Source organism: Convolutriloba macropyga, chromosome 3, assembly GCF_964194025.1.
Source record: "Convolutriloba macropyga chromosome 3, txConMacr16.3, whole genome shotgun sequence".
Lineage (NCBI taxonomy): Eukaryota > Metazoa > Xenacoelomorpha > Acoela > Convolutidae > Convolutriloba > Convolutriloba macropyga.
In genome coordinates, this window is record NC_134470.1 from 46,970,103 (window position 1) to 46,985,443 (window position 15,341).

General features: G+C 34.1%; 1 protein-coding gene across 1 annotated transcript in view; it reads left to right on the forward strand.

Annotated features, from left to right (window-relative positions):
* LOC142337095 (arylacetamide deacetylase-like) overlaps positions 1 to 15,341 on the forward strand; it is a 53,745-nt gene that overhangs the window by 14,852 nt on the left and 23,552 nt on the right. The window contains exon 2 of the mRNA XM_075386173.1: positions 2,090 to 2,339. Within this exon, the coding sequence (XP_075242288.1) occupies positions 2,090 to 2,339 (250 nt within the window). The remainder of the gene's footprint in view (positions 1 to 2,089; positions 2,340 to 15,341) is intronic.

The window sequence follows — 15,341 nt, forward strand, 5'->3', positions numbered from 1 at the left end:
CAATTCCATTTAGGGCGAAACTTTGCGTTCTTTCACTCAATCAATTCTCTATTAAATTGGTAGTATGTTCGTCAAAACCTATATTTTCAAGTCTACGTAACAGTATTTTGTGGTTTATAGAATCAAAAGCCTTTGAAATATATAAAAACGCAGCTGTAACATTTTCTTGTTGAGTTCTAATATTATTTGTTGTGTCGTTTTCAGAATGGCATCAATTGTTGAAAATTGTTTTCTATATCCAAATTGACTAATCGACAATAATTGCTTCCTTTCTAAGAAAATTGTGATTTGTGTACTGAATGCCTTTTCAAAACAATTTGACAAAACCGAAGTGACAGATATAGATCTATCATTGAGTGGGTCTTCGGGATTTCCTTTCTTGAAAAGTGGAGTTACACAAGCTTTTTCAGGATCTTCTTGAAACTTTCCTTCTGAAATCAACTGATTAATGAGATAACCAAAACTTCCGCTAGCGCTGCTTTAGCATCTTTTATCGCCCAAGCTGGTATTTTTGAAGGACCGAGCGGTTTATTGGTATGAAATGAATCAATGGGCACATTTGTTTCCTTGGTCGTTATGCATCGAAATTTAAATCAGTTTCTCGGAGCAGTTTTGAGAGGAATGTTGTTTGTTTGGTTGCAAGCCAATGAACTCTCCTAGAGTAGAAAATCTGCAATTTAAATATTTTGCAGTTTTCATAGGCTTGTTTATCTTATTACCAAAACTGTTTAATAAAAATTGAATTCTTGTTTGAGTCTTTTTTTATTACGACGATCTTGAATGAAGTTCCATCTGTAATTTTCACCGTTTAACTCCATAAAACTTGAGAGAAGTTGTATTTCTTTTTGACGAACTAAATAGCTTTTAGTTTTATCATCGCTAACGCTTAAAAACTCTGCTTTTTTGTTTTCTCACGTAGTCATTTTTCTTGAAGCAAAAACTTTGGTTTGTCTTTCCTAATATAACAAATTTTAATTGGAGCAAGTAGTGCTAATGCTCTTTCAACAATTCTTTGAAATTCTAATAACATCATGACTCCCGTCACAGCACCAAAAAAGTGTCTCCAGTCTAAAATTTCGACAAAGATTTGGGCTGAAAATTTTTTGTCAAAATATTTCTGTTTTGTTTTTCTTTGATTTTAGCATCACCGATTTAAGAACTGTGATTGTTGCATAATGATCAGTTTTCAAAGTTCAATCCGGTACTAAGCCTGTTTCGTAATCGTCTTTTATGATGTAATCGATAAGAGTTGAAGAAAAGTTAGTCATTCTTGTAGCTGTATCAATAATCGATGGTTTAAGATCACATGGAGAAATTACAGATTGCAGCAGACGTCTGTCGCACTTCGCAAAATAGTTTAAATTGTAGTCTCCAGCAATTATGACAGGTTTTCCTTCAGTCATAGCAAGATCAATTCCAAGGACCAATTTTTCCCAAAAACATTCTTAAAATTTTTTTTGGGAGAGTATGATAAATTTAGTACGCATTTCTTTTTTGTATGCTCGACTCAACCCACGAACTTTATATTTAAAATTTATATCCGGGTAGGAGTTGAGATCATCGCGGAGACGAAGTTTTAAAAACTGTGGAATTTACATTATAATAACACCACCTTTTGTTTTTGTCGTTTGGATGCGATCTTTGTGAAAACGGTCAAAGTTTTGCTTATCTACAAGCCAAAACTCTTCCGGACGATTTTGTGACAACCATGTTCCACTAAACGCATATATGTAGTGGTAATTTTAGTTGACATTAGTTGAACATTAGTTGAATTTGGATGTTAAGGCACATTATTTGCTGCTACAGCTTCCTTCGAATGAAGGTGTTCGAGAAAAACTGCAAATAAAAATTTTTGAGATACTATCGGAGGACATGAGTAGTACACATAGTATAACTATGAGTCGAATACTTGCCATGTTAAGCAAAATATGATTATAAAGCATTACACGTTGCAAAACAGCTTAAGAAACAACAGAAACTGCAGCTAAAACCCATTGTATAATTTAATGCGCGCGTCTGACCAACGCGCGCAATAAATTCAGGATTCAATCCTGAGAAAACTAACTTGGCATATAAATAATTTTCACAGCTGCCACCTTCGATGACCCAGGGGACCGCTTTCTTAGATGTAATTGCCTTCATGGCAAATCTGAGGAACCGGATACTTGATAACAAAGCCCCGCTGGAATTGGATACTGTTCACAAAGACAAAGATGGAAAAGGAGAGATTTTGAGGTACAAGAAGGACAGGGAGCAGCAAAGTCAAGGGGAGCAAAATGGGAAACGGAAAGGGGCTCTAATCTATATCCATGGAGGCGCATATGCATTCGGATCGCCCGGTAAAACTTTGCAAGTTTTCGAGGCTTTTCTATGGTTTCAGTTTCAGCAAGTATGTGATGAGCAAGTATGATAAGGCAGGGCGGGTCTTTCCCATTATAGCCTTCCATGAAAATTATAAAATTATCTCCCATTATGGTGGGGGGGGGTATAGGTTATCTGACCGCTAAGTTGGGGGGGGGGGGGGGGGTTACTGTCGCAAAAACATGCAACAGTAAACAGAAATAGGTTTTAAATTCATCATTCAATCAGAATCAAGAACACAAAACGTGAATCAGATATGAAACGTGAATCAGTTGAATTGTGATGGTTGGCTTTCTCGGTACTGGTTGCTGGTGGAGGTGGTTCTCCTTAATCTCATGGAAAGATTTTATGAAAGATTTACTCAAAGGTGTAAACTATACAAAATATTTGTTGAATGCACGGCCAGGAAACGAAATGGAAGTTCCCGTGGGTTATTATAATTCCAATTTGTTTGTATCGATTTTGTCAGAATTGCATTTTTTCGGAACTAAAAATCTGTTTTTCCAATGTGAATGCAAAAATAAGCGTTGGATTGGTATTGCGGAGAGGACTTTGCCTAGCGTATGCTCTGATGTAATCATAACCTGAAGATTATTTTTATAACAGAAACTCAAACTCGAACTTATCTGAGTCACCGTGTGCAAGGATTAATTTTTCATTCATATCTTAAAAACTATATAAATCAGATGCCGACAAATTTTTTACTCGCATACAATAATTTTAGAGTGGGAAGAAGAATTTAAAAAGTAGGGCGTAACGAAGCAAAATTTTAAAGAAGCAAAAAAGTTTAAAAACGTCTACACCTATATTTTGTTGTTCCTTTCTGTTTTTATCCGTTGATAGCTCATCCACGGATTTAAAATTATTTGTTCATCACCTGTGTTAATGAACTATGGCAACAAGAACGAGCAATTAAATCAGAACATGGAACAAAAAAGAAATCCGCAAATTTTTTCAAGTTTAGTATTCAAGCTCTCTTCAGCACACATTACCACAGTTTACCACATTTTATCTATATCGCTTAAAGTAGAGGAGAGGCAGATACGTAATTTCAAAACAGTTGCTTCAATCGGAAGATATACGTATAATGCATGAAGCCCGTAGAAATGCATCACTCCTGTTCACAAATACCATATAAGAATTATCAAAGGTCAACCATGAATCAATTTTACCACTCAATGTACAAGTCATAAGAAAAAATTTCAATAGGTCGATATATAGTCATTGCTATAGTAAAAATGAGCACAAAATGTCCAAAGATTCATCAAACTTCTACTCAAATAGTGCATATCAGTAGAGACAGGCCAATTGTACTTCATTTTTTTTACTACTTATTGTACATGTGGCATGGAAAAACTTCTTCAGTAAAGTTTTTTCAATATTGAAGATTTAAAAAAGATGAAACGTTTATCATCTTTCGTTATATATATAGTACATATGATTAAAGGTCAACGGTACATCAGTGTTTTTCTCCCAATTTACACTTCCTACAGATAAATTTCTTAGTTAGAAGTAGTTTCCAAAACAAAATCCAACACAAAAATGATCAAATTTCCGTCAATATATTAAATTTGGGAAATAACGGACCAATGCAAACATTTTTTAACTATTGAATTACCAACTGTACGAAAAAAATTCCTTGATGAAAAGTTTTCACTTATTGCAAGAGAGCTTACAAATGTATCACTTTTGGCCATGTATAGTAAATATGAGTCACCTACCACCAAAGGTGCTTTCATTTTAACCTCCCAATTTGCTAATTTTACAGACAATTTTCCGATATTGAAAATCTTTTTCTATCCAACACATGAATCATCAAAAAAATCCATTATGATCAAAACTATTGTTTATGAGTCATCGAAAATCAATTGCGTATCTTTTTTAATTCCTCATGTAGTTTTGCACAAAAACGTCCTAAGTGAAGCCTTTCGAAAACTGAAAAAACAATTTCGAAAATGAATTTTGTCATATTTTCTTTACAAAACGAGTATTAAAATTCAATTGTATATCAGTTTTTAGTTTTCAAGTTGTATATATAAATTTTTAAAGTAGTAGTTGTTTCAAAATGGAATCCATCGCGAAAAAGATCAAAATGTATCAATAATTGTCTTGTATAATATATTTGAGGCCGCAAAATCAATTGCCGTAGTTTTGCAGAAGTTAATGTACTAGATTTATTGTAAATATCTTAAGTAGAAAGTGTTTCGAGGTAAAAACTAACAAAAATAGATTTTAAAAGGTGCAAAAAATGGACTTATATAGTAAAAAAAAGTGTCATTAAGAAGCAATAGTTCATTTTGTTTAATCCTGAGTGTACAGTTAAGACAGAGAAACTTCTTAATTGAGAGTTTTTTCAATTGTTGAGGAGGAACTCAAAAAATCTTGAAATATATTAGTTTTTTCGCATATATATAACAGATGAGTCATCAATTTCTACCGTAAATCTCTGTTAGTACAAATTGGAATTATGGTGGAAAAAGTCGAATTGGATTTTAAATAACGAATGATTCGTATTAGTTTTTTTGGCAGTTTTAACTTGCCACATAGTAATTCAATGATCCTGCGTTTATGAGATTCTCTTGCAGTAGCAATTTGAAATGCGACTGCAGAAAAGGCGTTCTTAGAGTGAACATCAGCCCTTCTTCCTGAAAAATTGAAATCGAAAACTGTTTTTGTTTTAATCGTCTACAACAGTTCGCAGAGAATGGTGACCCCCACATGTGCTTCTTTTGGATTCTTTCAGTATTAGCAGTTTCAAAAAAATCAACGAGTAGGCAAGTTGAGAGAAAGAAAAATTGAGAAAACTTAAAAAGTTTCACCATTGTTTATATATTGCCTTTTCTATGACATTGATAAACAATTGCGATAGTGCAATCAAGAAAAAATTAAGGTTGACGAACTTTTTCTGATGGATTTAAACCATCATTCTGCATATATTTCTGCCTATTTTGGTCTAGCCTTCTCTAAAAACAATAATTTATTCATGATCGCAAAAACCTCGTCCTGCAAGAACCTCTCTTAGTCGTTGAATGTGTTTTTTAAACAAATTCTTGATCACTTGTTTTCTACGAGACAGGTTTAACCTCTCGTTAACGTCTTGTGCCTAAACACAAAATCAAAAGTCAAAATCATAAACTTAGGCGTTTTATATGGAAAGCAAATTTGAACTTAAAAACCAAGTCGAATTCTCCCATAGGACATTTTGCATTGAACAAACGTCATTTTAAGCTAATGCTCAGTTGGTTGCACCAGTGCGTTTCATGTTTTTGGAGTAGCAAAAACAAACACACTAAAGATCTTGAAAATCACAGGTTGATTGGGAAGATATGGTTGACAGATGACAACATAGCCAATAATGAAAGGCGTTGGCTGTTCAGTCAATCGACCAATTCGATATAGTCTTTTTAAAATTCAAGCTCATCAGCGGCAGCAGAATCTTTTTTAAGCCTTCCGCAATAGTTTGGAATCACTTCCCTCCAAGTATTTTGAAAACATAAAAGAGGTTTTGATACTCAATGCTTGCATCAATATTTTTTGCATCAAAAACATGAACTGAGGGTATAGGAACATTTACAAGCCAAAACTGCACAATCCGATTTTAGTTTATATGGAGTTCCGCATGAAAACGATGTCCATTCCAAATTTGAAAAACAAAACACTTTTGGAATAATCGTATTTGGACTCTTTAATAGAATAAAGTTATTTGCAGAAATTTTTCTCTTATTGCTGTTCAACGACAAAGCTCTGACCCATTATTGCTTCATAACAACTTTTCATGCTATTAGGGTTGGTAATTTTGAAGTAAAGATCCATTGAAAATTCAATAAATGAGAACTCTGTTTTCATGTGTTTCCGAAATTACAAACACCGGGTCATAGTTTCTAATTCTGTGGAGAGCACGAAGTTGTTCACATTGCCATGTCAATAAACGAATCTAAGATAGAGTGCGCAAACTGGCTCAAATGTTTCTCACTTCCCTATTTTAAAGTTTTATTGAACCTCGTTTTTTCCTTTGACATGAGAATAGCTGCTTTTTGTCAATGAGTGATGAGAACTGTAAAATCGTGCTGCTTTCGGAAATTTTTCCTCAGCTTTCATATATTTCAAATCTGCATTAAATTTTTCTTGCTCTAAGAGTTATCTTTTTTCTTCCACAACCGCAATTAATTTTGTTGGGAATTGCTTGTTGTTCACGGTTTCTGCTTGAGATTTGAACAACGATAGCAGTATGTTTGCTTAGACTGAAGCAAGTTGACCTGTTCGAGCTATTTGTTTTTCGGTGGCTGCCACCAGACTGGCTCAGTTAACCACCCATCTATCTTTATTTTTCAACATTAGTAACCCTTGTGCCGCCGATGACCGCTGGGTTGTGAACATGACACGCATGTTTCTACTGTCAAAAGTCATTTGTACCCGGCGTCTCAAACCCTCAACTGGCTATAAAAGTTTGTTGTTTGCCGTGAGAGCCATGTATCCATTGCAGTCTTGTAACTGAATTCAACCAGAAATAGCAACTCTGTATAATAATTACGTTTTTGGACTGTCTATGCTAAGTTGGTTGAATATTTTTTTGGTTGTGAATCTTGATACACATCTATGGAAGTGTTAAGTCGCACTTGTGTCTTTCTCTTTTTCACTCCAAGGAGGGTTCTCATGTATTTGCAATGGAGAGTTGAGTTTTGGTCGCCATAAAAACTTTGGATCTATTCTGTTTCGGCTCCCAGTGCTTTTTGTGACCCCCAGTTACAAATTATATATTGTTATATAGAAAGTTAATATGTAAGAAAACAGCAGGTGCGCCGGGGGCTCATAAATGATTTATGCTAACTAAGCCGGGGGAAACAGAATAGATCCAAAATTTCAAGCAAATCTTTTCCCATTTGGGAATTGGCACTGGAGGAAACAGTGTTTCAATGCTGAGCAGCAAGGCATTTAGTCCATCGCAAGATTTGAAGATTTTTCCGATCAACCCATGCGGTAAATCATGTCCAGCCGGCAGGATGTCGTTCAGCCGGGCTTTCTTGTGTTCTTTATATCGTCTTACCTTTTCCGACTAATTCGCTGTTTTCATAAACCCTTTTCAATATTTGTATCAATCGACTACTGGTACAAATAATCATTTTCGAGTCCCTTTGGAATTATTGTTCCAGTGGTTATGCTGGTCAAATGCAGAGCTGTAGTTCTTTGGTAGATTTGGCTCTGATCCACTTTAATGCAGGCCTTTCTCGTATTGCTCTCCTTAAACCTTTAATGTTATTTCTATCATATTTTCTGCTCGCAAGTCCTTCTTCGACCGACAGACCAAATTGTTTTTGCAAGTTTTGATTTCTGTGTTCCACATAGTTTGGATTTTCTCAATAAAACTTCCCACCTTCTGTCCGCGTGGAATGCCTCAGCTTCTCTCTCCTCACCTGCCCGTCATGGGTTTAACTACCACTCATTCAACTTCTGTTAGGGCAGCCAGTTGATGACTTCGTGTTTTTATCCTGCAGTACCGTGACACAAAAACAGAGCATTTTTTTCATATCGATATTGTTGCATTGAACGGGATTGAAACATTATTCGAACCTGTTTTATTCAGAGTTTTTACACGAAACTGATTGGTGTACAAATGCCTCATGTTAGTGCATTTTTGAATATGATCCGTTTATTTGACATGAAAGTATTCTGTTTCCAATCTTTGTTCTCTGTATGCCTGCTATGTTAAGCAAAACATCAAAAATATTTGATTGCACAATTTATTTATCGCTTGTAAGCATGAAAGAATTGATAGAGTTTGTTAAAATTTCATCCACAATTGAGGAAAGAAGGAGAACAAATGTGTTCAACCTGTTTTCACCACTCTGTAGTGACACATCTCCAGGAAACTCATAATATTGTTTTTTTTGGTTGATTGTTTCTGCGCTTACCTTGACTGCGTGATAGCCCTCGTTCATTTGAACTTTTGAGTGTAGCAATCAATAGTGCATTTGTTACATTCACTTATGCCAAAGCGTTTACCTTGCACTCTTTGATTGCTTTTCTTTTCCCCAGACATCATTAACGTAAAGATTTTTTTTCTATTTGCGGTATATCGATCAATGATGTTCATGGTCTTTAACAGAAAGAAGTCCAAATTTGAAGAGTGTCATCTGCTAACTGGAGATGATGATTTTACGTTAGCAAATTCTCTTTGACGTTGATGCTGGCACTGAAATACCATTGAGCCAAAATTCTTTGAAAGTATTTTTTACTACTTGTGGTGCATCGGTCTTCGTTTTTGCGTTCACATTGAAGCACTGAAAACGCTTCATGCACGAATTTTAATCTAATTAGTCATCTTCTAAACCAGATCATGCCTTTCTTCGTCCTTATCAGCAAAATAGAAGATCTATTATTCACTCAGGACCTTTGGATGCGTATCTATTGCCTTGAACAATGTTGAAGTTGGTTTCAGATCGCCAATATGTACAATGTGAAAACGTTCACGAATATAGATAGAATACAAAAAAATAGGCAGTGCTTCCTCAATAGTCAGTTTTTATTTGATTTGGATTTCGAAGGCCCTCTAGCTGTGCATTTATAATATTGTGGTCTTTCACGAGACATTTCTCTAGAATGCCCCGGAACGCAAGGTAAATTTTTCCAGGAATTTATTCCTGCGATTGCAGTTTTTGCTTTCACCATTAGAAGAGATATCAAATGGCTCAATTTCTATTAATTAAGATTCACGCATTTATATAATGTTGCGGTAAACATGCTAGACCACTCAGGCAACTCCAGTGGGCTTCTGTCGGAATTGTTTAACCTCAACTTTCGTAAACTTCTGTAGGTTGTGTGTCCCGTGTGTGCTCGTTCCAGTTTCAAATCAGCTCAAAATCATTCCCAAAATCCTCCCTCGTTTCTTCAATTTTTTTGTCGGCTAATGATGAGTTTGCTCGTATGTTTTGTATATCAGTATTTACAATCGCCTCGCTCGTGCTATCCTCTCTTTATTTTCATTGTCAACTGATAAACATCAATTTTTTGTGTTAGTTGCGGATTGTCCGAAGTTGATTCTGCTTAGTTACTCTTACGACTTCTTTGGCTTTGTTGAACCAGCAAAATTTTCTGCCAGTGGAAAATTGTAACCGGACGGTGTTTACGTTGTTGAACAATCATTGCCGTTTTGTTTTTTTTTGCATGAAAAACGAATACAAATCTAATCTTTTCTATTGAGTTGCCCGAGAAAAATTGTATTCTTTTGTATCTTCTGACAGGCAGGGCCGATCTTTGTTTTGAATTAGATATTACCCTTTTTCATGTTTAGTGACACAATGCAGTTTTTGTGGTTTTCTGTTTCTTTTTGCAGTTTGCTAATGTGGCTGTATATCAGCCTTATTTTAACCTTTGCACTACATTAGGTCAACAACTACTAATGGGGCTTAGTTTTGTCAAAGTCATTTGGACTTGAAATGCTACTGGAGATCACAAAATTTTGGTTCTCGTTAAGTAAATTAGTTCAATCTGAAAAGAAAACAAATCGAAGACCTGCCCATTGAAAAAATTTTTAACCTTAAATTTAAGTTGGGGTTTACTCTGTGAACAAACTAGCTGAGTTAAAAAACCAAAATCTGGGACAGCAACAGTTGATTTGCAGCTCAAGTTATTACATGTTCAAGTCCGTTTTTTGTTGGAACATTTTTGTTGAAAAAAAAAATCGTGTTTTGAGGCGATTGGTGTTGAGTGCATATTCTGTTCTTTTTAAGTCCCTTTTGATTCCTTTGTTACGTGGCTGTCACTATAACTGTACTTATAACTAGGACTATGACTATAACTATGAGGTAAATAGTTGCTATAACAACAGAAAGGGGATCAAAATGAACAACGCTAATAGTCTTTTACCCTTAGCACTGTTCACTGTTTCTTTTATTCTCCTACACAAGCTTAGATACAAAAAAACTGTTCTCTATGCTGTCAAAATCGTTTTAGCAGTATGTTCTACCGTCGATAAAAAAAGCAGATTTCATTCCCTTTCAGCGCTAAATGAGGTAAAGCGCAGGCAAAAAAAATTGGCAAGTGTTCTGAACATTGGAAAACATTTTCATTTTAAAGAGTTTTTCGACCGAACTCTTAATATATAAAAATGAACGCGAAACAACTCCATAGCTTCTCTCAATTTAATTGAACACGGAATTCAACAACAGAGATTGACAAAGACTCAGCTGCTTGCAAGTTCAGCGTTGGTTGTACTAATATTAGATACCAAATCGAAAGCATATGATAGAAAGCTTTTATTGGAAAAGGGAATTTGATAAACTAGAGTTAGCTCATTTACTCTGTTTACTCTGTTAAAAGACTCTTATTATGATTCAAAGAAGTGACCATAACGTACTTTCTGTTGGTTAAGTTAAGGAGCAAGAAACCGCCCTCAATTACCATACTTTTAAGGACGGTAAGCTTCAGGATGGTTTGCTCAATTAACCTAACCAACTGTTACTGAGTAAAGCGAGAGATTATTAGCCAATCAGAATCGAGTATTTAAATACGTATAGAGTTGCGTCCAATTTACGTACAAAGCTCGGAAAAGGTGCAAATAACATAATTTCATTAAACCTAATAAATAAACCTATCAAGTAAGGCTCGTTTGAACTTAATAGTTTTCGGTTTTTTGCACGGTTTCGAATAGAATGGTGACCAGCTTTGATCTCAAGTGTCAAAGCTAGACTGATACCAGTTAAATGAGCAAAAAGACTTTGCTGTCTAAAAAACACTTGTTGCTATGTACGTATTTTAGCTTCTTTGTTGAATTGTTGACCTTTGCTTGCAGAACACGTTGCTTTGTACACCGATAATGCTGACACGTTGTTGCTATCATCGATGAGTTAATACGTTGATATGCTCGCCGTATTCTTAATACGTCATTCTAAGCTTAATACGCTACTTTATGAAAGTTGCTATGTACTTACGATAACTTATACGCTGCTTTATATCGATTTGGATGAAGAATTCAGCTTACGAAAGAGTGTTTTCACCTTTAATACCAACATAAAATACGTTATCGTTGAATATTAAATAGATTTGCGCTCTAAAAAACAGAAGTGGTAAAACTGGGAGTTCATAAGTCTTCAGTACCATATGGGCTGATAGAAGGTGCTTTTACTCAAGCGTGTTCAAGGAAAACGCATTGGAAAACAAAAGATTTGATTTTGTAAATTACTTTTTACGATAGGAGGCGAATGAGGTGTAATCAGCAGTTTTTATTAAAAGTTTCCACAGCCGTTTCCAATTACTGGTCATAAAAATAGTTTCAATTCTATTACCTGGTTGCAAAAATAGTTTGAGATTCGAAACTTTGCATCAGTTATTCGAACCAATTGTTTTTTTAAATAATTCCTTGCCTATGTTTTTGCTGAGTTAAAAAGCGAATGCCGCCACTACTAAAACTTTTCTGCTACCTATGTTCACATTTTTTTCGCATTTTCGCATAAACATTTGCGTTAAAAATTTAAGAAAATTTTTGCTCAAAATTTGAAAACTGTTAAGTAAGTTGACCGATTGCAAAAATTGTTCACAAAAAATGGTTGTTTTCACTTCGACTCGAGTACCTATAAGCATAATTAACAAAAATTGGACCAGAGGTCAAGTGTTTAAAAATTTGTTGGGGAAAATCATAAAACCAATTAAAAAATTAAAAAGTATACTATAGGCAAAATTAGATGTTAAAATTAGGTTTTTTTAATATGCGTTATTCTTCTTTTTTTTTGTCAAAAAATGTGCATGTTTTTGTGCACAATTTCTGATTGTTTAATATTATTCTTGGAAGAGTTTTGCTTCAAGGCGAACCAAATGCTCTGGAATGCACTGAGCAATGAAAAAACTAAAAAATCAACAATTATTTATCATTGCGACTTCTCAAAGAAAAATTGGAAGCATTTGTTAGCAAATTTATACCAAAAAGTAATATAAACTAGTAGTAAGGAATGGGTAAACAACTAAAACAAGAGCGAGTGCAAAACGAATACAGAAGTAATCCCTCTACGGAACTATATGGCTCAACGAAAACAAACAGATAACAACAGTGCAAAAAATTATTTGATGACAGAAATTCAGGTTTTTAATAAAAAAGCCCCAGGAGAATAGAACAAACTATTTAAAAAATTTTACTTCATAAAAGAAGTGAGCTAGATCAAACTAATAACTAATCTGAAACGGCGAAAAATCAAATTCCAAAACAATTCAATCAACGTTGTTCCAATTTTTCACAAAATTAAAAATAGGTCCAAATAGCTTCTGCCTCAAAAGCAATACTTGTCAAGACGTTTTGATATTATATACACATTTAAATAATCAGGAAAGATATTTACAGCAATCAACTAATTTGTGAGGATATTGCTTAACGTTTTCAGTGAGACTATTTGTCTATTAACCAAAACAACTTTCGACAAGCGGACTCTTCCTCTTGGTCCAATGCAAAGTAAATCCTGTCCAGCGAAGAGCGTGAAAAACAGTTGCTCCAATTACAGACCACTTTACCCAACACCAAAGCAAAGCAAAGTCTCTGAAAAGATTTAGTCTAGTGATTTTAAGATCAAATCAACATTTTCAACTGAAATCAGTTTGGGTTTGAGGCAAGCATGATACAATTGATGCAGTAATTAATCTCAAAAAAGTTCAGCGAAAAAAAATATTGATGAAAAGATACCGAGAATTTGTGACATGACAAAAACCTCTGATACTATTAGTTATAGAGTTTCAGTTCAATTAGCAGAAAAGGAAAACTGTAATTGAAAATTGAAAAAGGGTTATCTTAAATAGCAAACAGAATACATTTAATATGCTATCAGAAAAATAAGTGTAAAAATTCTCTAGTTTAGCAGGGTGAAACCCATTGATCGTTGCTTTGCCCTCTACTTTCTCAACTTTATTTAAATCATTTACCTGCTATATGCAAAATTACTTAGCTCATTATGTAAGCGGAAGAAGTCTATAATGAAAATAGCAATCTACAATGGGATAAGAGATTTGTGATAACGATGAAATAATGGTTCTAGTGTATCCAATGTCTAAATTGTTGACAATACAGACAAATGAATATAGACAAAACAGTTTTGATAGTAAGGTAATGAGAACAAAATTGGTGATTTTAATACAAAAATGTCTATCTGGGAAATAGGTGAGGCTCTCAGCTAAGTTAAAAGCGGAACATTGATAAATTTTTGAGATGAACGGCAGGAAAATCCAGTGTTAGTTGTCAGTTGAGAGAATTCTTCTCTAAAATTCAATTTATGCACATTAAATCTGCGGCATTGATTAAAGAAAAGCAAGGAAATCAGATTTAATTACTCTTGACACCCAACAAAAATGGTTTTTGAGATTTTCAAGTTAAAGATGTTTGCTTGGCTGAAACAGCTAAGAACAACAAGTTAAAATACGATTGCGAATTGCATAGACTTGAGGATATGAGGTAACAAAGACGATGACTACAATCTTCATAAAAACAAAAACTGATAAGAGATTTAATTTAAGCTTTAGCAATGATAAATTAGAGATATCAATCTTAGCTCAATCTTTGATCGCCAATTTTAGGCAAAAAATAGAAATAGATGCAAGATGACAATCATGAAAAACTAAAATGCTAGAAGAAAGAGCGAGTATATTTTTTGATTTCCTAGCATAACCAGACCTAAATGTAATTGAGAACACAGCTCTTTGAGGTGGAGATAAAATTAGGAGTCTTTTGCATAAAAATAGAGAGCTATTTATTTATTATATTGCAATAATCATTTCTAATAACAGTTAATAAATTAATTAAGATTTTTTTATTTCTCTCTCTCTCTCTCTCTCTCTCTCTCTCTCTTTCTCCTAACGCTTCGCCGCCATTTTTGAACTTTTTTTTGATATTAGATGGTCAAATCAGGTGTTTCAAGAAGTCGAAATGTAGAATGATAGAAGAATAGAAAGTTGTATGAGACTGCCCCGAAACAGATGAAAATATTGCAACAAATATTTGAAGACGATAACTCATATTTTTGTGGGAATTAGTCACAGAGAAATAGTACAAATAGTTTTAAACAAAAATTACGCACAGTGAGCAATAACACAAAGAATTGAACAATCTAGAACAGCAAAAAATCCAACTGTGAAAAAATTAATTGAATATTTTCTTGAAATAGTTGCAAAAAATTTATTCTGGTTCTAACTTTCTTTAAAATTAACAAATTTTCCTCAAAGAGACTACTCCCCAAGAAGTCTTTGATAATAAATGCTTCTTAAAAACCAAAACCAAATAAAAAATATTTAGAGCAATCAACTGGAAGTTTTCAGTGATGCCATCTCTCCATTACCCAAGAAACTTTGAAAACTTTCGACAAACAAACTCTTCCTCTTGGTTCAAGGAAAAGTAAATCCTGTGCAGAAAAAACGTGTGAAAAATAGGTGCTCCAATTACAGACGAGTTTCCCTATCAGCAAAGAAAAACAAAGCCTCTGAATTGATTTTGTACAGAATATTCTTGTGATTTTTAGATCAGTTCAACATTTTCAACAGAAATAAGTTTGGATTTGAGGCAAACGTATTAGATGATGACGGATAATGTTTCACAAAACATTTTGCAAAAACGCTAAGAAATATGATAGCACAGTGTGCAACTTTTGATGCGGTGAAGCCTATGTTACTGCTAATCATATAATTTTATTGCAAATTGCAGAGATTGATTTGCAGACATTGTTCAATGTAAATCAATTACCTGTGATATGCAAAATTATTTCCTTCACCAAAAAAGCGGACAGAAACGTAATCTATAATGTGACTATTTTTGATAAAAGATTTATGATTGGGGTCGAGCATTCGATGTCAGAAAAGATTGACTTCGGATATAGACAAAACTGTTGTGCTAGAAAATGGACGCAAAAATCATTGGATGAGCCCAACACAAACAATGTCTCCTATCTAATAAATAAGATGTAATATAAAATAGTCTCCGTTGAATAAAATAGAACACATTGATAAAATTATGAGAT